Source organism: Scaptodrosophila lebanonensis, unplaced genomic scaffold, assembly GCF_003285725.1.
Source record: "Scaptodrosophila lebanonensis strain 11010-0011.00,11010-0021.00 unplaced genomic scaffold, SlebRS2 tig00001412-arrow-pilon, whole genome shotgun sequence".
Lineage (NCBI taxonomy): Eukaryota > Metazoa > Arthropoda > Insecta > Diptera > Drosophilidae > Scaptodrosophila > Scaptodrosophila lebanonensis.
The window spans coordinates 11,381,403-11,405,037 of NW_022060739.1; the positions used below are offsets into that span (position 1 = coordinate 11,381,403).

Sequence of the window (23,635 nt, forward strand, 5' to 3'; positions counted from 1 at the left end):
ATACAAATGCATTCAATGTAATGGCTTGTCGGGTGATACGTCATTATTTACATTAACCACTGAGCTGATTTAGAATTATTGGAGTGTCCTACACGCATATTTAAATTCATTCACTTTTGTTGCTCTACTACTATTAACTCCTGTTTTATATATATGTTATATATTATGTGACTTCATTGCAATAATTCAAAACTTTTCTAAACGCATAGAACAATCTCTAAGGCTGTAGTTATTTCTTGTGCTTTTATAGAAACTATATACTCTATGGTTTCTTTCATCTATAGATTAAAAAGTTAGAAGCTAGACATATGGAATCATGAAAAATGTTAGAGGCCGACTAATCAAATACCTAGCAAAGATATCAAAACCCTGCACTCAGTCTCAGTCTCCAAAACACTATTAATAACTCTTACCTTTGTGTGGTCTTTAAATGTATTTTGAATTACTGCTTTTGTGTTTCTATAAATAATAGATGCTCCCACAGTTCGAAAATTGTCTGAATTGATTCGAATCTAGTTTTGTAAATCACATCTTATTTAAATTATAAGCTCGTTTATGTTTTTATAAAACAAACAATAAATACAAAATAAATAGTTTCAACATTTCTGTGGATTAATTTATAATTTGAATTAAAAACATTCATATTTCCCTTTTCGAAAACAGTCTTTACAAATGTGTTGCGTTTTGTCATCAATAACAACAATACTTTAAAGAATAGGATTTTCAAATAATAATTTAAAATCAGAAATCGTACCTAAAAGTTAAAACAATATCAATCAATGCATGCATAGCAATATAATCATAATAATAATCTGATTTGTGAAGCCTACACAATTATTATATTATTATTTTTAATTAAAGATGATTATGCTTTAAAAAATCGAAAACAATAAATTATAAATTAATAAAAAGTAGAGCTTCCTTCGAGCCGGATTTGAACCAGCGACCTATGGATGTCTACGCTCTCGTTTTGCCTTTCTACAGTCCACCGCTCTACCAACTGAGCTATCGAAGGTCTATAAATGGCTTCGCTGGCAATGCGTTTTCGAACTGCAAGTTAAGCTCAGCCAAGCTTTAAGAGCAGGGCAATGCTTTCGTGCTCTCACTCACGCACTCTCACTCTTACCGTTACTCTTTGCGTTGTCGACAAATTTGGCTCTCTGGTGGCGGCGGTGGGAGGCGGTCAGATCAAACGGTGGCGCTAGTGTAAACAATCGGATGCGCATTGGCGCCCTATCAGTGCGGGCAGTTAAGAGGCCATCTAGCGGCCGCAGCGCCAGGATGACTCATGAGTCCAGCAGCAGCTGCAACAGCACAGCAGCCGATGAGTGAATCATGCCACAACTTTCTTGGCTTATCTGCGAACGGCCGGTTCGATTTTTTTTATTTTTTATTTACAACTAGAAGCCTCTTTAGACAAACTTCCAGAACGCTGCTGGCGGGCAACAACAACAGCAACAGCAGCAGCAGCAACAACAACAAGCAGCAGCAGCCGCACAAAGTGTTGCTGATAAGCGCCACACACCACACACACACGCACACGCACACACACAGTGCTGGCGAGAAAAGGGCAATTTTTGACGGTTAGTTGAAGAAGAAGAGGAGGCAGACGCAGCAGCAGCAGCAGCAGCAGCGCAGCAAGAAGATGAGAGAATACTTAACAAACCAATTAGGATGCCAAAAGACGCAGCAAGCCATAAAAAACACCAACAGAGAGAAGGTAGAAAATGAAGAGCGCGGCACAATATCAGTTAATCTATATACGAGTATGTGTGTATGTATGTACACTTTATATGGTCAAAGGTTAGGGGCGGTCAGTCGGACAGGGGTCGGGTGACGACTGCGAGTTCGGAAACGTTCGGCTCGCTGGCTGGCATGTGAAGTGAAGCGCCGGAGGAAGCGGAGCGAAAAAACTGACAGCTTACGGATAATTACCGACAAAATACACACACACACACACAGACACGAACAATACCCACGCCTGCATATACACTCGGAGAAAAAATAGACGCAAATAATATAACAATCAAGAATAAACTAAATTTTGAAAAATGTTGCATTCATACGTACAGTTGAACCCCAATTATCTGATTGATTTTATACCTTATTTACAGAAATATATCTAATATATTTATATATTTAGCTTGGTTGATATTCGGAGTTAATCAGAAATGTGACTGAGATTTCTGCTTGTTCAGCACACTTACCACCATCTTCTTTAATCGATTTTTTAAAAGTATTTGGAATCTTTCCAACTTCACGAAACTAAACACACTGGACTATTTTGCGAAGTGTGCCGATTGTGTGAGCGGCTAGGGCCTAAAACAATAATGTCGTGGCAGCTGATCCCAAAAGCCAGAGCCAATGCCGAGTCAGAGTCGGAGTCTGAGTCTGAGTCTGGGTCCGAGCCAGAGTCAGAGTCTGCGACTGAATCTGAAACTGAAGCATCTTGCGCGGCAATTTGTGTGATCCATTGAGTATGGTTAGATGGATGGATTGGTCGCCGGGCCGGTTGGCCGACCCGTGAGTGGATCGATTGCCCAAAATGTCTTGTTAGATAAGAAAATGATTGCCCTTTGGAAGCGCCCCGTAGTGCTGCGGGTTGCAGATACCGGCTTTGGGTTGCTGTTGTTGTTGCTGCCTTAGAGTGTGTTGGTGTTTGTAATTTGCTCAGGTATGTTACAACAAATGTTCATAATTTTTAAGAATGACTCAAATAGTTTCTCGCTGGCCGGCCTATCAAGGCCGCCAGATCTCGAAAGCGGGCTGGACCGAGCAATGCGTTTGATGTCGGCTCTAGACTCCGGCCAGAGCCTAGCCCTTGGTATCGATTTCGTGGTGGTCAGCCAATGATTTAGCAGGGAAGTGAATGGACTGGACTGGACTGGACTGGAGTGGACTGGAGTGAAGTGAAGTGGGCCCAGTAGGTGGGTTGCACTCCTTATCGCAGTTGGCGCATCTACACAATTGCATCTGGCACCTTGCCAAGTTCCAGAGAATTCCAAAAGCCGACAATTTGACAATTTCAGTTTAGTTTCAGTTTTCGGCAAATTGTCGTGTGTGTATGTGTGTGTGCCAGCAGCATCTTCTCTCTCTCTCTCTCTCTCTCTCTCTCTCTCTCTCTCTCTCTCTCTCTCTCTCTCTGGCTGATGAGTCATTTAATTGAACCTCGTGTTGCGTCAATTAATTTAGTTTTCGATAAAAAAAAAATAAAAGAAAAGTAAACTACTTTGCATGACTCACGCGCTTTGGGTGTCCGAATTTTTGTATCTGATTTCCCGTTCCCATTACAAGCACTTGTCGGGGACCCAGCTGGAAGGTAGCTCCGCCTCTCGACCTATGACACATAGCGGGCCCAGCAGCAGTGTGTGAAGATCGCTATCTGAACACTCACGGGCATACTGTACGAGTATATTCGCACTTACTTGCGGCCAATTAGCATTTTGTTTTGAATGCCGTTTTAATTGCCGCACAACAATTAGCCGCGAATGTTTATTAACAATTAGCACGCGCTCTTCACAGCTGAATTATTAATACTGTGAATGTGAATGATTTCTGCGCCTCCAGCGCTCAAGTTACTCGTCAGCTCTCCTGGTCTCTTCGCAAGTACTTGACTTCGTTTTCTTGCCATTTCTGTCCGCTCTTATCAGCGAATCCGCTTCTCACGTAGCGGCAAGCGTGCAGCGCTTGAAATGCGAGTCCAAATTATGCTGAGATAAGCATTTGCGACACTTTTCGTCGTTGCTGTTGTTGTTGTTGGTGGTGGCATTATGAGTGGCTGGTGATAAGCTTTTGGCTTTATTGCCAATCGGCACCTGCTCTGATAGCACCTTCGATAGCTCAGTTGGTAGAGCGGTGGACTGTAGTGGTAGAACATGGTGTTTGGAATTCGGATCGCAGGCATCCATAGGTCGCTGGTTCAAATCCGGCTCGAAGGATGTTACACCTTTTTTGGATTCACTTTCAATTTAAGTTAAATAAGTGTGTGATTTCTGTTTTGATGGACAGAGAAATGGCACATATTTTATAAATTATAGAGACTGCAGGGAGGTTTTGTAACGCGTGCTAGACCATCCAGTCGGATTAAGGTGGTGCCCTATTTAATCGAACAGTTAACCATTTGACTTGGCTGTCCAAGCTCGTCTTCCCTCCATAGCAGACCATTCTCTTCTTAATTAGAATAATAAGATGGTTAGAATATTAAAGAAACCAATTATAAGTAGTAAAAATTTCTAGTCACTACATAGCTACTCTATCTTGATACTAAATCAGTTACAATACTAGCCAGTTACATATTTATTTTCGATTGCAAACCCACCTTATTACGGACCAGACTATTTGCTGTAAATCGTGAGAGAATTGTTTAATATGCATCTGACTTTGTAAGCTTTATAGACAGCTTGTTAAAGAATGATAAATGCACCAAATTAGTCGCGATTAATAAAGACAATTCCAGGCATCATTTATGCTGATTGGATAAACGATTTAGTTGTATTTAACGCCAACTGCTCCCCTCTATGGATTGTTTATAGTTGCATAAATAATTCCATGAACGGCTTTATTGAAACATTCCACTGAAACCGAGAGATGTCTGTACTTACCTCTTGAAATAACTACATAAATAATTAATTAAATGAATGCAATTTTTCACACAAGCATTGGAGCCCGTTCTGCCCCAATCGGAGGTTGAATTTCTTGTTGCTCAGCCACACTGTGCAAGGAACCTTGTTTCCGAAATTCAGCTTCCTAGCTGGAAAATATATATTTTATCCCAAATGCAACAGTTGGTCTCTTTATTGAACAAGCACTGCTTTTGAATGGGATGCGCAGAGTAGAGTGATGTCCTTCTGCTGGTTAGTCCTTTTTCCTCTTTCGAAATAAATGAGAAAACAGAGACGTGTTTTTTTTTGTAATAAATTTTTCTTGTTTATATTTTTCTTTCGCTTCGTTGCTTTTCGCCACTCGGCATTCATCATCATCAAAAAATATGTTTAAATAAATAAAATAATAAGGTTTATGAAAATTACATACAAGTCGTGCTACAACTTATGCACGGATTCGTTTCTTTTTGTTTTGTTTTGTTTTTAGTTTGATTTTTTGTTGTTTTTTTCTTTTTAATTTTGCTTTCCTCTGCACTCTAGTTTGCTGCTGTTGGGGCTGACTTATGAGTATCGTCTAATCGCTAGATTAATTTAGTTATACATATATATGTGTGTATATGTAGAGTTAACATACGAATATTATCGATATCTGCTTCATATTTTACATTTAGTTACAATTAGTGCGGAACGAAGGAGAATACTTGTACATACCTCCGCTTCGATACATATATGTTACATAGTAGGAGCAGGGTTTATAGTAGTTTGGGGTCTCGAGTGTACAGTTAACAGTTTATAGTTGGTTTAGTGAATATATAGTACATAGAAGAGTTGCTCGTGCATCGAAGATATACTTAGTATAGTATCTACATATGTTTATGCGATTTCTCTACGTTTATAATAATTTCAAGTCAATAAAACATACAACAGCGCAAAACTGGTTGCCCTCTTTTAATTGGTTTTTGTTTTGTTTCTTGTTTTATTTTTTGATTTTTTGATTTCAGGGCTAATTTTTTATATAATCTTTAGTTTAAATTAATTGTTTACCTAAAAATTTACAATAGAAATTACAAAGATATTAACAAAAAAAACATTTGCGTTCTCCATTCGATTCATTAATGCAAGTTCTTTAAATAATTTCTAGACGTTACGAACCTCCTAAGTTTCTTTTATTATTTTACAATTTGTTCATTAGTTAGCAGACGCATTCAGAGTCGGATAGTGTGCTTGGTCTTGGTGTTGGTGTAGTTGTTGTTGTTGTTGCTGATTAGAGTTTCGGGAGCTGACTGTCTATGGCTGGGATCTATGGCAGGGCTATGGCGGGACTATGGCGCTTGTTTTCCTATTATGGCTACGCTTGCGTACGCTCTGGGCGATGGTGGGCGGTTGCGGGTGGTTGCAGGTGGTTGTAGGTGGTTGCGGGTGGTTGCAGGTGGTTGTGGGCGATGTTGGCGGCGGCTTACTTTTTAGCTATTTACAGTTGATGGCGCGCTTTCTTCACAACTGTCCATCATTTCGACAGCCTGGCTGTTGAAAGTGACAGTCTCCTCATTCCGCTCTCTCCCTCTCTCTCTCTCTCTCTCTCTCTGTCTCTCCGTCTGTCTGTCTCACTCTCGCTAGATCTCTCGTTCTCTCTACTGTGTTGGGTGCTGGCTGCTGCGTTTTGCTCTAAATACAATTAAAGTCTAGGATTTACACTTAAAATTCAAATATTCAGTCCATTTTGTTTGCGTTGCGTTTAATAAAATTTAAACTTGTTTAAAGCATTTACGGCTTGGAACCAAACAGCATTTGATGCTCTCTCGCGCTCTCTCGCTCTTGCTCTCTCTCTCTCTCTCTCTCTCTCTCTATTGCTCACTCTCATACTCTTTCGCTGCGCACGCACGCCATCTCTGTCTACCGACAGCCGCAGCCCACAACGGTCATGTCCTGATAGTTCTTGAGCACAACTGTACTTTGGTCATTGAGATAGAGCATCGAGATGCCCTCCAACTGTGTGGGCACACAGCACGCCTTTGGTACCTTTCCTGGGTTAATGTTATTGACTAAGGTTTGCACGACCGCATGATTCGTTGAGTTGAGATGATCGGCGAGCGGAAACGGACACTTTCCGTGGCAGTAGAAAGCGTCGTAGCCCGGCGGGGCGACAATCCAATCGCTCCAGCCGACATCCGCAAAGTCCACATACAACGAATGCCGACGGCAGGTCTCCTCATGGTTCTTGCGCCGTGCCGGCCGCCGCTGATGCCGCCGATTCCGCCCACTAACGTCCCGTATCGAGCGCGACTTGTGCCGCCCATCGTCCGTATAGGTGAAGAGCAGGGGCTGCTTGTGCTGCCACTTCTCGTGCGCTTCGTCCGCGCTGCGGCGCAAGCGCACATGATGATGGGGCGCCGGCTTCAGGGAGCGCATCGTGCGCACCTCCACCAGCAGGCCGTAGTTCTTCTCCGGTGTAGCCAGCCACCGATCCACAGCGGGCTGCACGTCCAGACTCACCGTCTCGGTGCTGTTCAGACGTACCGTCTTCGTGTCGAGCAGCAAATAGCTCGGCTCCCGCTTCCCGCGCACACCCACCCGTGTGATGTCGTAGACAAGCACCTGGTACCGGGTGCGGTTCGCCTGGCGCGGCTGCAACGCCGCCTGACTGAGCGCCTCGCGCGTCAACTGCAGCTCCGCCGCCTTCAGCTTCTCCTCGGCCGGTATGCTCTTCACGTCGAAATGCAAGCGAAACCGATGATGATGTGGGAATCTATCGTCGATTTTACTATCTGGAATGATCAGAGCAGAGACAAAACAATGCCACACATGAGTTAGGTTCGCTTTAGAACGCCGGTAAATATTCTGATAATTATAATGGGCTTTAACTATTTATGGGCCTATTAAGAACGGCAAACAAAGGGCTGCCTTGTATTAGGGAGAATATACTGAAATACAACACACATTTGAATCAAAATTAGGAATAAGGTGGGGGGCTATTTAAGTCTAATAAATCTCTAAAAATGTCGTATCACCATAGGTAACAAGATTTTAATACTATGTTCATTTTTACACATATATAAGATATATATAAAACCCAGAAATACCGAATTATTTTACAGTATTGCAAGTTTTTGCCAATACAAGTGAATTCTGCACCGACCGTTCCTATGACAGCTTTATAAAATAAAGATGTCTTGGTATACGTTTTTAAACTTCATCCACAAATGGGTTAGATATATCTATTGGCCAAATTCCGTTCACCTAGCTGTTATAGATCAAAGGCTATCGACGATCATACAGACGGACGGATGAACAAATTTACAAACGGAACGATGGACATGGCTCTATTGACTTGCAAGCAAATAGTTAATGGCTTAGCTAGCCGAAGGGCAAATAATATTCCCCCATCGGGTCGGAGGCGTTACTTAGATATTATTATAATTTTACTAGATTTATCCTTCTAAGGCTTAAAATATGCTTTTTATAGTTTTTATATATATTCCTCCTCTGTCGACAGTCAATGTTTGTTGACATAAATAAATAAATAAAAATCGAATTATCTTGAGTTCCATTAGTGCATTAGCTTTTCAATCGGTTAGAGTGTTCTTAAAAGATGATCTGAGGTCGATGCTGAAATGGAAACATTGCTAATGGAAGCCGAATAGGTAACGGATCTATTATTGATTGATTCATCCTTTCTACCTTTTTCACAAAAGCGACTTATTATCGAATATAAAATAATGCGTTTAGGCTCTACGAAATTCCTGCACTATGGCTAGAAAGATTGCAATTCCATTGTTTGAATGCATGTCAAAAATAAAATAAGAAAAAATTCCAAATAAATAGAATTAGAATTCTGTAATAAATTTGTGGTTTCAGGAAATTTTCTGGACTTATTAAAAAGCAGCGTTTTCTGTATAAATTATTTGCAGCCTAGGTTGAATACAGCTGGCAGATGGGATCGGTCTCAGTTGCTTTGTAAATGAAAGTATTGCGATATAAAAACTGAGCGGGAAACTCTGTTGCCAGCACGGCACGGTTTTTATGGCCGAGATTGAGAAATAAATACAGAAGGCTCGAAAATCACACTTCGCCGCTCTAAGCTTCCGCCGAAATGCCACCTCTTTGTCAACACGTACGCCCTGGAATCGACGAGCAGATTACGAGGACACTGGCTGTCCTGGCTAGGTGGTGGTGGTGACGGTGGCGACGCCGGCGGCGGCTGCCTCACAATAAAGCCGTTAAACTTGCTTTTGTGCCGCTTTTACAACTGGCGCCTCTGCTAAGGACCTTACCCACCCAGTGTCTCTAAATTCGTCATAACAAAGGGCGGCGTCGTCTGTGACGGCAGCGGCTCTTCACTTGTCCTGCCTGAAACGAAACCGTTGCAAGGTGCAAGGTGGAAGGTGCAAGGTGGAAGGTACAAGCTGCACGCTCTGCGAAATCTAAATTTGAATCGGCAAGCGGCAAGCGGCGAGCGGCGCACCTTACCCCGAACAAAAGGTCATCGTAAATTCTCTGATTTGCGTAGCCGGGAAGAGCAACAAGAGCTGGGACCGCAGGACCGAATCGGACCACTCATGGCAGAGCAAAGACAAGAGGACAACAGGACGAACAGGACGAACACAACGAACAGCACAAACAGGAGGGTCGATCATACAGCTTAGCCGTAGTTGGCTTTAGACACGTTTGCGCCTACCTTTTGTACCTGCCACACTGGCTCTCACACACCATTATAGCATGCTGCCATTGTAGCCGTTTGCCATTCTATCCATGCCACCATCCCATGCCACCATGCCACCATCCCACTCTTTATTGTTGCCATCCCTCTAATCCTGTGGAAAATAATGCGAAATACGCTTTAATAATAATTGTTATTTTTACAAATACAATATAAAAGCCATTTAGCGCATGCGCTAAACATTCCTGGTGTAATTCTGCCGAACAACAAAATTTCAAGGTCACTCATGGGTTAACATGTGCGCCCAGGTAAAAGGACCAGCGACACTGCAGGCACACACAAGTGCACCGCGACTCATCTCTGTATCCTTTAGCCTGTACGAGTAGGTACCGGCAGGTCCTTCAGTTGCCTTTCATGCGACATTGCGGAATTTCCACGTGATTTTTCATACATACGATCCGAACCTATCCGATCCGAAGCGAACCAAATGCAAATGCAAATGATAGTCGTATGTGATAAGTGGACTGGAAAATCCTTAACCCACTTCATTCGTTTATTTCGACGGGGAAATACGCGCACATGTGTGAAGTATTTAAGCAGCGTTTGAGTTCAACAGATGGATGGATGGATGGATGGATGGATGGATCGAAGAGACTGAGTTGAGTTGAAAGAAAACTCGAGCAGAGATATTCCCTTTAACACAATTTAATAGCAATAGCTTCTATATCAAGTATTCCGCAGAGTCTAACCAAATAATAATTAGGCCTACATCCATTTCCGCATTTGTTTCAATTACGGGTAAAGAAAATGTTCTGAATACAAATACAGAGCTATGCGATTTGGCCTTCCATAGATATATAATTCATTTTCCTTCTATGCAGCATAAACATATAATCATAATGGAAATGTTTAACATTCGCAATCCCGAATATAATTAATGAATTATTGGCTTTTCAGAGATATTCCTTTTAACACACATAGCATTGGCATAACTTAATCTCTATATAGTATATATTTCCACTGCCCATCAATCCGCTTCTATATCAAGTATTCTGCACCGCTTCCATTTCTATTTTCGCACTTGTTTCAATTATGTGGCACGGAAATGTTTCGCAATAACATTTCTGAGTTATTCGATAGTTATTCTGCACATATTTCAATATCGTCTAAACCAACCAGAGATGATCTTACTCTGATGAAAGTTTGCTCTCCCATTCTCAGAAATACAAGTAGCTTTACATATTTTCCCCGATATTTATTTATGTTTCAAGCTCAACTATTGCCTCTAAAAACAAACAATATTTGCATAATTGTGTCTAAATACATGGTTTTCCTCAGATTTATTTATTAATTTAAGAAAGGCAGGTTTGGGTTAAATTTTGGGTTGAATTTGTGTTCTATTTGGGTTAAATTTATGGGAAACGAAATTGCTGCCTGGTACCTAAGCCCCGACCAAGTGCGTGCCATAAAAATTGCCCCTTTCTCAAGAAGAAACATTCTAGAACTATTGGGCTACTTTAGAACTTCATGGATATATCTTGGAACACCTAACCAAACCTCTTTTAAAGGGTTTGAAAAAGGGACATAACAATAACAACAATGTAATTGTGCCCATTTATTGAACACCTTTAAAGGGGTTTCGCAATTTCTTCATTGCCCTTTTAAGAACTATATTATTTCAGCTATTTTTCCATTTGTATGAATAATAAAATTTTTGAGAGAAAAAAGTGAAAATATATAAAGAAATTATTATAAATTGTTCTCATTTTATTTTCTCATCAAAACAAATATTGTAGTAAAGTGGTTTTAAACCTTTAAAAAGAAATGGCTGCCATTAATTATCATCTCGTGAAGAATATGTTACAGAAATATTTAAAAACTACGCAGGGCTTTAAGAAGGTATTCGAATTTCGAGTTTTTGAAATAAATTCCCTTCGAAAGCAATCTAAAAAATACAACCAGTCGTTCTTCTATAGAGAATGAGCTATTCGAATTGTTTTTCTGAGTGTATAAGTTCTAAAGGTCTAAATATATCTAATACTTTAAGCTCTATTGAAGATCGATAAAAGAAGAAGTCCATTTGATTGCATTTTTCTTTCAAAAGATGACAGCCATACCAAAACTCTCTCTAGATCGATATAAGAAAAGATCCATCAAGAAAAGTGAGTAAGCTTCAAGCTCTCTATAATATTTTCAGGGAAAAGCCAGACCCAGACTATTCTTATACAAGTTTAGACAAGTTAATATTATATTGGGGAGATATATGTATATATACATATATCGGTATTATATGCGACTTGGGAACTCACCTTTATGTGTAAAACTTCTCACTGTGTTCGCTGATTTGGTTAGCAGGCCTGGTTTTGGTATATTGACCGAATCGATTTCGTGTCCCATTATTTGTGCGTAGAGCTTTTTCATCGCCTCCGGTATTATGATTTTGGATCTATCGATTTTCGGCGGCCTCTTCATGTTGAACAGCGAGAGGAGGCTGTTCTCGATTTCGACTAGAGTTGATGGATCTGGTTTAACTTTGTCCTTAATTACTTCATTATTACTATATGTTTGGGGGCCCTCCTCCTCGATGACTGCGTCCGCATTGGCGGGCACCTCGACGGCGGCCACAACCACCACCGACGGGGAGGCCGGCGACCCGCTGTCGCCGCCATTTTGTGGATGCAACGCCGCCTCCGTCTCCACATAATAGGATGTGGTTCTGTGATTCTGAGATTCTGTTGCATCCTCGTTCTGGTGCTGGTGCTGGTGATGGTGGTGGTGTTTCTGTTGTTGTTGTAGTTGTTGTTGCTTTTGGACAGCCATTTTGTTTGTTTGTTGTTTTTTGTTATTGTTATGATGTTTGTTATTATTCACTAATTTATTATTGTTATTATGCTTATTTTTGGAATTTTCTAATTGGTCTGTATTTGTTTTATGCACTTGTAACTCTTCAATGTTTTTGATTTCGATAATATCGTCACTTCTTCTATTAATATTACTATTATTAATATTATTGTTGTTATTGTTGTTGTTGTTGTTGTTATCACTATCACTGCTTTTGTAGAGTAACTTTTTTGAAGATGGTAGCAAATCGTTAAATGGCAGAACTGCTGTTGCTAGTGCCGTTGTTGTTTTTGTTGTTTTTGCAATTGCCGTGTTAGGCGCTTTAATTTTTGTTTTTGTTGTTGTTGTTGTTGTTGCTGTTGCTAAATCCTCAATTGGCGTTATCGCTGTGATAAATCTCACAGATATATCCTCGGTGCTAGCAACTTGAACGATCGTTTGAAAAGTCGCCAGCACTGCGAGGAGTAGAAGCCATGCGCGCATGGTCGCTTGCAACTCTGAAACGATACAAAAACATAGGAAATTGTTAAGCATTAGTCAAAGGGTTAAGCGCAACGGCAGCAACAGAAAAACGACGACGACGACGACGACGACACCGACGACGAAGACAGCAGCAGCAGCGCAGCGACGAAGACAGTGACAGCGACAGCGCAGCGACTGCGACAGCATCAGCGCTCTCTCAAACAAACGACAACAACAACAAACATAGTGCTCAGTGCGCAACTCACTCAATCAATTTGGTTGCGTGCGCATGGGTGAGCGAGCGAGACAACCATATGGCACACGAGCACAGCGCTCGACTGCGCCGCACGCAGCAGCCAAAGGGAAAATCCAGTGCCGTTTTCAATCAAGAGAGTGAGTCTGCAGCTAAGCGCCTATGTGTGTACGTGTGTGTGTGTGTGTGTGTGTGTGTGGGTGCAGGTAGTGGGATATATGTATGTGTGTGTGTGTATGTGTGGGTGCGCAGGATGCGGCTCAAGCAGCTAAGCTGCAGCTTCCTTGTGCGCGGGCCCATTTTTATTTGGCCATAAAACTGGCGAAAGGTGTGCGGCAGTTGCAGTTTTTCCACGTCCAACAAAAAATTAATAGCAATTGAAATAAAATGAAAATGAAAAAAGAAATGGCCAGCAACGCATTGCTGCCGCGGACATTGCACCTTTCTTGACACACGATCTGCATACGAAAGCTGGCTGCCTGTCTGCGTTTAGAAATTCAAAACGCCCCAAAGTGGGCTCAATACTTAATACACACGAGTATGTATTAGTGTGTATGTGTGTGTGTGTGTGTATGTGTGTGTTTGTGTGTTATTAGAGACTTGGCTGTCATAACTTTGTATATAACGCCTGCCTCTATATATTCTAGTCAGCTTATCGCTGGCTCTGATTTATACAAGGCGGCCATTTGAAAGCCAAAACCCCCAACTGCCCCTTTATCTAAGAAATTTATGAAAATTATTACAAGTATTCTATATATTTTGGTTATAGGCAATAAATTTCGGCCGCAGATGCTATCTCTCAAGATGAGCGCGCCGCAGAGGTAAAAGAAAAGAACGAACACACACTCCACACACACAAACACACTCACACACACACGCACACACACACACTCACACTCACAACACACTCAACAAATTACACGTTGTTTTTCACATAAAGATTATGATCTTATCTTGTACTAAAAAGTATAAAAAATTTGTTATACGACGGCCGCAAAGCGCAAAGAAATTGTTGAATTTTTCCAAATTCCAAATTCGATTCCATTCGATCCCCACAGCCCTTTCTTCTTCTTGTTGGTTCTTGGCACACGCTGGGGGGTGCCGGCGTCTATAAGTTGTTGGCCGAGGCGTTGATTTTTTGGCTCAGATAAGCGCCACAAACGGCGCACAAGGGTGAATGAATTTGTTTTGTTTTGTTTTGTTCTGTTCTGTTTGTCGGCCCATGGAGTTTTATGTTATGATTTTTCATAATTTCCTCCCTCTCCCTACGTTTCTCTTCCTCTTCCTCTCTATCTAGCTATCTGTGTTTTTAATATGTTCTGGGAAATGAACGAACGGGCGATCGAGCGAGCGTGTGACGTGCGAGTGTGTGGGTGTGTGTGTGTGGCGGTTTCACGCATCACTTTTCCTAACTGTTAACTACCTGCGGGGGTTTCCCCTGCCAGTTTCGACAGCACAGAATGAACAGGAATTTCCAACACTCGGACCCATTCAGCCACAATTCGAATTCACACTCGAAATTGTGAAATTCCGCAAGCTGTTGCCAAAGTTCAAATATCAGAGTCTTTTGTCGACGCAAATGTTTCGCAAATTGACACATTTTGCGGCTTTTAATTCCGGTTGCTCAATTGATAAAGAAGAGCGAGCAGAACGCTTAAGTGGCGCTAAAAACGACTCTTTAATGCGCTCTAATTGCGTCTCTCTTCGCCAAAATTGATTTACTAATATCAGTTCGGTTCTATTCTTAATTTGTTTGCTTCTATCTAGCTTGTTATGGCTACAAATATTGATCCTTTCTCTCCTAGCTATATAATATAGTCCACCGATTTCGATGCTTTAGATTAGATTAGATCGATGAATCAGATTAAAGCAAAAAAATTCTAAAAAAAAAATGTATTTCCAAAATAACAAAGAACTATAAAACACTTTTAAATTAACACTTCTGAGAATACATCTCCATAGACACGCAAGTTATTCTACAAAGTGTGTTATTTCTACCGATCTTTACTAGTTCAGCTATATGTTAAACTTTCATGTAGAAATAAAGTTTTGTTACCATGAAATATGATTTTTGAATCGATCGCTCCTGTGATTAATATCTTTTGTAGTAAGCTCGCTCTAAGCTAGATCAGTCAACACTGCCAATACATTAGGCTTAGTGCGCCTAACTCTAATGGTTGAAATGTTCCCGATGTCCATACTCTACTCGTTTGATCATGGTACACCAGCAGTTTTATTACAACTAGTAATGTTATTATTAGATTTTATATTAACCGCAAATATGCGGGACATTTGCTCTAAAAATTACTAGGAACTACAGAGTTTTCTCATCTGGATAAGTTGTTCTGTTGCTTTAATTCAATCACATGTACAGCAGTTGCAGAGAAGCAAATTAAATAAAATAGTGGATAAAATAAAATCCAATTAGTGCCTAACCTAGTCTGAAACGTCTCTCCTAGCAATACATGAGTCTTTAGGTCTATTTGGCTGTGCGTTGCATGCCACAAAAGGCCGGCACAGACAATAGAATAGCCGCCGCCGCAAAAAAAAAAAATACATCTACTTTTTTGTTTTTGTTTGTAATTTATGTGCCAGGACATTGACATTTTCATGGCTTTGTGTGTGTGTGTGAAGAGGCCGCCAGGAGCCTGGAGCTGGACTAGAAGTGGAGACAATAGCTGTGTTCCTGGAAGGCAGCTTTCATACAATTATGACATATGTGTGGAGATATCGTGATGAATTGCCTGTGGGAACGAATTACCAGCGATCGCTAGCAGAGAGTTCGACTTGCAGGCCGATCGATAATTTACATAACAAATCCCCACTTAGTGGCACTCACCTCAGTCTTATAAAGTTTCCAACGTTTCAGCGTTGTCTGTAGGTAGATAGTAAGTATATTTATGTAGAATGTATTTATGTGTGTCTCGAGTCGATTCGTCGATAGGTGTGTATTTTGATGGATCGTTTGAGTTTTTGACACTTTCACGTCTAGATTTATGAGCGCGACTGTGTTATCTTTAAGTTTGCTTTCGTTTTAGTTTCTGTTCTTTCAGTTTGCTGCTTCGATATTTGCACGCTTATTTACAATAACAGCTGTTTTGTGGCTTGACTTCCGTAAATAAATCACGCTTGCGTAAATAAATGATAATCGCCGATTGACTGACTGACTAACTGGCTGCCTGACTGACTGACTGACTGCCTGATTGAGTGAGTGAGTGAGTGAGTAAGCTGAGTGACTGTTTGATTGACGGACGCGTGTCTTGCGCTGCTGTTTTTCAAATTTCTATTGCCGCTTTGCAGGCGCCGGCGCAGCGTCTAGCCGTACGCTGTTATTACAGCTGCAATTACAGTCACTGTTAGTGTTGATGTTAACTTGAATGTTGCTCTCACTGTTAAGTGTGTCGTCTGCTGCCGCTGTTGTTGCTGTTGCTGTTACTGTTGCTGCTGCTGCTGCTGCTGCTAGCTGCCAACGCTGTTGTTGTTGTGTCGCATCCAGCAGCAGTTGTTGCGTTGCCTTCCACGTTGCACGCTCAACGCGGCTCATGGCACGCGGCAATTCAATTTGGAAATGTTAACTCGAATGTCTGTCTGTTCACACAATTTCGCTTATGTTTATTTAACAGTTTATGTTTCTTTGCATGTTTCGTGTTTTCTTCTTTTTATTTGTAATTCAACAACTTTGAATTTGTTCACGCGCTCTCGCCTGACGTCGAGCATTTGTTGTTGTTGTTGTTGCTGTTGTTGTTGCTGTTGCCGTTGAACTTTTTGCTGACACAGTAATCCACATAATAATTTCCAAGTAACCATATGCCAAAAAATTTATACACAAAATACTATGTGTTTAATTGTCTTGTTTGTAGGTTTGTTGTTGTTGTTGTTGTTGTTGCTGTTGTTATGCAGATCGGCCGCACTTCACAAACACAAACACACACACACACACACACACACATACGACGGTGTAGAAACAGAAACGCAGACTTTTTTGTGTATGCGCAGAGTTTGATTTTGTTTGAATTAATTGTTGTTGTTTTTTCTGACTTCTTTTTGTTGTAGTTGCTGTTCGAATTTCAGGGTTTCCCTTTACAACTTGTCAGTTGACATTCCATTCGACACACACTCACACACACACCGAAACCAACAAACACACACACGTTCGAACAAATGCATTAAAAAATGTACGAAGAAATCAAAATCACAGCTACAAAAAAATGATATTGCATTGAATTTCGTTGTTGGTGTTGTTATTGTTGTTGTTATAATGATTTGTTGCTGCTGTTAACACACGCGACTTTTTGCATAATTTAATGTGCAATCCAATACTTCTTGATAGCAGTTGTAATTACTGTATTTGTTGTTATTTAATTCCTTCACTTCACTCTGTCGTCGGCGCGGCAAGTTTTTTGAAATTTTCGAATTTTTTATTACTTCAATTTGATTCACATTTGGCCTTTTGCCGCTGCGCCGCTTCGCACGCTCTTTCAGCAAATAGATTTAAACTCGAACAGCGCTGTAGAACGACTAACGCCTTCATGTCTACGTCTACCTGATTCGTTCGTTGTCGCTGCGGTCGTCGTTGTCGTCTCCGCCGCTGGCAGTCGTTGTCGAGAGCAACACTAGAGAGTTGCTAGCACTGGTCTCTCGCTCTCTCTCCCGGGCAGCGCCAGCGCCAGCATCATCGACGCACACGCAGGTTCTTTAAAGCAAATCCCTGGAAACTTTAACAGACCGCCAGTCGTCGACGCCGACCGAGCTTGTGCTCTTTTGCTCAAATTTGAGTGCTGCGCTCTACTGCTCTGTTTGCGCCGGCGTCAACGGCTCGCACACACACAGACAGTTAATTGGTTGATTGCGCGCAGCTGCTGCGACGTCAGCTGCGCAGTCGCCTTTGAGTGAATCCAAACAGCAATATTGAGTTCGCATTGCAAACGTTCGTTCGCTTGCAACGACTCGGAATTTATGGCCGCAAATTGTGGCTTGACATTGGGCCAAGTTCTTGAGGGTGGCTTATAAGAATATCAACTGGTTGTTAACTTTATGTAAAGAGACCTGAGATTCAACTCAAACTCAGAAGAATCTGAGGAGGTACCAAAAAAAACAATTTCCCGCATTTTTATGAACTTGCCAATATACTTGTAAAAATTAAATTCCCACATTCCAAGCTTGCTTTTGTGTTAAACAAATGCGAAATAATATGCTCCAAAACGGAAAAACTACCAAAGAGAAATGAACATAGTTTATAATTTTGCTTTCTTTTATAAATATTGGAAGTTGTACTTCATTCAACGTTTTTCCCATAAAAGCTTTCTTTCAGTTTATAATGAATTCGCATTTTGTTAGCTATAAGGCTAGAAGTGTTCACAGTATTAGACACACACGTAGTTGGTTTTAAGCAGTTTTAAGAAATACCTTTTGCAGTAATATAGCTTGAAAAGCCTTTCCGAAAAACCTATTTATGGACATTTCATCTGCCCAAACGTGAATAACTTGTACATATGTATATGATTTAAAGATCAGCAGAATATAAATAAGATAATTATAAACTCAATTTATTGACAATTAATTCAAAATTATTTCAGATTAAGTTTCCTTTAACTAGTTAACTTGTTTGTAAGGTCAACTTCAGTGTCGTATTAAGGCCTATTTCTCTTATAAACTTTTATTACAAAGGGTTTGTTTTGTCAGCTTGGTGGGCAGCCTGTAATTCCCAACTTATAAAAAACTTCATAGATAATTAATTAATTTACTCATCAGTCCAATTATTCTAAAATTTGCAAATATTACAGATTTTCAAATAAATCAATCAGCTATCATTCAAGTTTCTTTGCTATGAATTCTGCCATTCATTATTTCTCTGAATTACTTACTTTGCTGGCCTTTACTGACAATATCCAAAAAATCGCGCGGTTTTTCGTTTTCAGAGCTCAGACGTAATAGAGAAAAATGAAAACTCTAGTCAGTCTCACGCGCAATGAGCCAAGTCTAAAACCAAACTGTCTCGTCGCGTATTCCAGGGCTCTGGGTCTGGGTCGGGGCCAGTGGGAACTGCCAGCCAACTAGTCAGCCAGCTTGAGCCCAAAGCGAAGGAGTGAGCGAGAGCCCAAAACTCTGTTTTTTATGTGTGTGCGTGTGTATGTGTGTGTGTGTTTAGGTAATCCTTAGGTTGGCAAAGGTATGCCAACAACAACAACAACATGCATGAGTAGAGAGCATTGCACAAAACAGAAAATGAAATCAAAAAGTCAAGAATTAGTATAATTTTATTGGTTGGGTTGGCATAAAGAATGAACAGCAACAACAACAGCAACAGTAACAACAACGGCAGCGGCAGAAGCAGAGGCAGAGGTGGTGGTGGCGACTGCGACCAAGTCTGAAGAGTTGTTGGCGCAACCAAAAGAATGACACTTGCGTGCTCTTTCTTTCACACACACACACACACACACACACATATAAATATTTAGCTACCTATACAAACAACAGCAATGCGCTCAACTGCCTTTGGGCTGCACTCTGCACTCTTTGTTTGTATTTGTATTTGTGTTTGTGTAGATGACTTGACACACCCGCGCAGCCCAAAAGGCAGCCAACGTGACTAGCAACGGACCTCAAAGGTCTTCTGCTGGTGGCGCTGTCTTTGTTGTTGTTCTTGTTGTTTCTGTTATTGCTGTTGTTGTATTGAAGCGCACCTGCCATTAACGAGACATCGAGGCAGAGAGCCAGCCAGCCACACAAGCGCCTGCGCCAGCGTCAGCGCCAACGCCAGCGCCGTCGAAGACTTTGTGACGACGACTACGACGGCTACGACGACGATGAAGACGAACACGAACACGTAGAAGAAGAAGACGAAGACGATGAAGACTGAAGGCAACTGGTGAGCTTGGGAAGGTGGAGCTGCCATTGCCTCGAACTGCACGGCCCAGCAGAGAGACGAAGCCAAAGTTTATGGCAGAACTAAACAAGCACACCTTAAGCTTACACTCAGGGGCATAAGTAACTTGACAAACTAACTGCAAGTGAATTTATTTCAAAGAGTTAAGTATCTGCGGAAAATTGCTGAAAGAAGTTGCTTAAGAGAAATAAATAACTTTAAAAAAATAAATAAATAAAGCTTCTCATTTCAAAAGAAACATAAGCCCATGAAAAATCTGATGCGACAGCCCTACCTAAATATTGATATATAGAAAACCTAGCAGACGAACTTATAGGGCCACCCATTATCTCCAAATCAATCTTTTTGCTATGTCAAGTGAAATAAAACTGAGCCTGAGTCGTGCTTGGTATTCCAAACCTCGACCTGTATCTTCTTCTGCTCCTCTTCAACCTCTTTCGTCATATCTGCAGCTCCAGTGAGCCCACTCCATGTAATTAATGAAAATTCCAAATTCGCTGCATCCAAAGAATGTGACGAATACTTATTCGCATACTTATGTGGATCAGTGTGTGGATCGTGTACTTGTGGACTTGTACACAATTTTTATTATTGTTATTATTGCTTTTGGCTCGTTGCGTGGCTCGTGTATCGAGACCGAGCGCCGCGCCGACGACGACGATGACGATGAAGATGGTGGCGATGGCGACGCTGGTTCTGTGGCCCTGCTTCGTTTTGCTGGCGTCTTCAATGGTCAATGGTCTCGACGTCTGACCACCAAAGCGTTGCCAGACATTGTGGCTTGCGCCTGCTTGGTCCTGCATACCGATACAAACAAACAAATAAACAGACATATGGTGGCTGGTGTCATGTGGACTGGCGCCAGAGCCGCTTAAGTAGCATCGTCTGCTTTGTTATCCTGTCAGCGAGCAGCGAGCAGCGAGCACTTGACGAAGACAAGCGCCTCCCGGTCAGTGTCTTAGTGTCTCAGCCGAAGTCTCATATTTCGCACTGATTTGTCAAATGTTTCACGACCATAATAAATGACTGATTATTCCGATGAATTAGCCCAGCCCAGCCCAGCTTATAGCTAAGGCTCAGCCAGAGACTGTGGATGAGCCGGAAGCGCTTGCTTTGTTGCTCCGAAAGAACGCTAATTTCGACTCTTGTATACCCTGTACACGCCTCGCTAAACTCCTATGCTACAGTCCTGCAATTTTACGAAGCTATGCTGCATCGATTGTTTCTATTGGAATTATATGTTAAAGCAAAACTGATCGTTATTGTAAAATGTACTTATATTTATAAACCGCAATGGTATTCCACCGATCCCACCAAGATTGCGTTTGGATAAAACAGTTGTAAAGCTTTGAAAGAAGATCTCAGCAAACAAACGGACGGACTTGTTTATAGCGACTTGCCATATTGGTTGTATTCTTTAAAGGGGGTATGCCACGCCTCCTAATGCCTGATCCATTCATTTGGCATTCAGGCTTTCAGTGTACTCTTAAACCCTCCGGACATACGATATAAATAAACAACAAAATCTCAGTGACTCACTCACAGCCGACTCTGGGAGCGACGCACGCAAACGAAGACGCAGTCGCAGTCGCGACGCAATCGCGACGCAATCGCAGAAAGCGCAATAACACCAACAAAAACAAAAATAATAACAAAACCAAAAACAACACAAACGTTGACTGTGTCGTCTGAGTGGCTGCTGCAGCGCGACGTCGTTGTCTGCTTCTGCGTTCTTTTGCGGCGTCCATGATTCATGCCCATTGGCTGTTGTGACGGGGTGGGGGACGCGTTGGACGGCGGACAGGCAGAAGCTGCAGAAGGCGGCTCCAAAAACTTGAGATCCTTTTGTATGTTAATCGGCATGGCTGGCCAGTCAGCCAACCTCGAACTGTGGCGCTGTATGTGTATGGGTGTGTGTGTGTGTGTGTGTGTGTGTGTGTGTGTGTGTGTGTCTGTGCGTGTCTGTTTATTTGTGTGCTGCTGCTCCTCCTCGTTTCGTTCTCTCTCTGCCGCTTGCTTATTCTTTTGCACTTGTTGTATTTGTGCGCCTGCTTTGCTGCTCTCTGCCGACGTCTGCACTGCACTGCACTGCCCCGTCCTCTGCCCAGCCCGGCCCGGCCCGGCCCGCTCTCTCAACTCAACTCAACACATCGCAACTCAACTCGATTCAACTCCCAACTGCATTCAGATAAACACTGAAGACGATGTAGAGGAACAAGAAGCAGAAGCGCATGAAGAAGAGGAAGAACTTGCATGATGGCGCAAAATGAGGAATGAGGCATGCAACATGCGGCATGAGGCATGAGGCGCGTCTCAACTTTAATGGCATTTAATTACCTTTGGGACGGCAGCGGCGACGGCGCTTATCTCTCGGCCGCATGTGCCAATGGACCACCAAAAAAGCAAAAATCAGAAAGCCTGTAGCGCCTATCTGTAGCGCCCATCAGATTTTGCCAACCCTGGGCCACACATAGGCACCGCAAGGATCGCCATCCACTCTCCGGCGCTACTTTCACTGCCAAAAATCCATTATCAGTCTCCGGCCTCGGCTCGACCTCACTCCACCGTTCGCATTCATTTATCAAGTCCCGGCAATCGCCGCTCATTTATAAAAATTCCTCTGCCTTCAATGTCTTGCGAAAAGTGCGCCCGCCTTGACATAGTTTTCAGGCTCTCTGATCTCTAACCTAGTGACCACATGCCAGGCCTTTCACAGCAGGATGATGATCCTTTTCCTGCGTTGTGTTTTCCTCGGCACACGACGGGGGCGTCGATAATTATCGGTACAGCTGAGAAAGTACTGCACTATAGATCGGGAGAGGAAGAGGGAGAGAGAGAATGCTTGCCGGCAGGATATAGGGGCAAGTGCAGCCTCCTAATGGAGAATCCATTTATTGGCTTGCCTAGCTTTTCAAAGCAATGGCTTTAAATTAAATTTATTCCACAACGATCTTCAACCATTTTCTTTCTATCAGAATATAATACTAGGTGCGCATGACTAACAAATTCTATAACAAGTGGCTAAATAATGCTGGACACTTTTATATGGTCCTTTAATCAGAATGCTATAAATGAACCTTTAAAATATAGAACGAACTTCATGGAGATAGGAATTCAATAGTGACCCTATAAATACTTTCTTTTAATCAGAACACTATTTATTGATAATTATTGCTTTTAAATACTAACTCAAAATCATTATGAGAATAATATAACTAAAATAATTGAGACAGACACCAAAATTCCAGAAAAAGCACAAAACAAATATGGATCTTATACTGGGGTTCATATTTTGAAATAAATAAAGATATGTACTAAAGCCGGCACTTGCCGAGATAAAGGTAAAAAGGAGCACACAATTTGCAAATTATCGTTGCGTTCCTTTTAAAGTCCAGGTCTTAAAACTCACCATATATCTGTGTTTCTTTTCGATAATCCTGGTTATTACACATATTAGAAGTAAAGTAAAGGCGTAATCGACTGCCACAAATTGAAAAGGGAAGTTTCTGTTATTATCCTTTCATATAGCTTTGGAACAAAGGCAATAGTGAGGAATGTTATTTTCTAAGTCTAGTAAAACAAATGTAAAATATAAGAAATCAGATATACATTATTTCATTAAGTTTATTGTCAGAAAATATCCAACTGTGTTTGAAATATTACTTGGGTGATCGTTTTTTTGAAAAGTTTTAAGAAGCTTAGAAACTAACTATGACTAATAAGACTTTTGACTGAGACTATAAGATAAGAAAAGCAATATTCCCCTGTACATATTCACCGATAATGTCGGATAGGAAGCGTCGCAAATACATAACTTATTAGGCAGATCCTTCACAAAGAACTATGAAATGTTAAGGATCAGATTTAACCCCTTCTCGCCCTCTCTCCCTCTTCATATCTCTTTCTCCTTCTGCTGCTCTACTTTCAGACGAGCC

The 23,635-nt window shown here is 41.5% G+C and overlaps 1 protein-coding gene and 2 non-coding genes across 3 annotated transcripts; 1 reads left to right on the plus strand and 2 right to left on the minus strand.

Annotated features, from left to right (window-relative positions):
• Positions 1–919: 919 nt before the first annotated feature.
• On the minus strand, positions 920–1,015 carry Trnay-gua. Its single transcript has 2 exons — positions 979–1,015; positions 920–955 (listed from the first exon to the last, which is right to left on the minus strand). It is a non-coding gene; the product is annotated as a tRNA-Tyr (tRNA).
• A 2,814-nt stretch (positions 1,016–3,829) lies between these two features.
• Trnay-gua lies at positions 3,830–3,938 on the plus strand. The gene is made up of 2 exons: positions 3,830–3,866; positions 3,903–3,938. It is a non-coding gene; the product is annotated as a tRNA-Tyr (tRNA).
• A 1,032-nt stretch (positions 3,939–4,970) lies between these two features.
• Positions 4,971–16,863, minus strand: LOC115631371 (protein decapentaplegic). Its single transcript, XM_030528092.1, has 3 exons — positions 15,654–16,863; positions 11,568–12,596; positions 4,971–7,366 (listed from the first exon to the last, which is right to left on the minus strand). Exons 2-3 carry the CDS (start codon positions 12,580–12,582, stop codon positions 6,495–6,497), a joined length of 1,887 nt encoding a protein of 628 aa, XP_030383952.1. The 5' UTR covers positions 12,583–12,596; positions 15,654–16,863; the 3' UTR covers positions 4,971–6,494.
• Between the last annotated feature and the right edge of the window lie 6,772 nt (positions 16,864–23,635).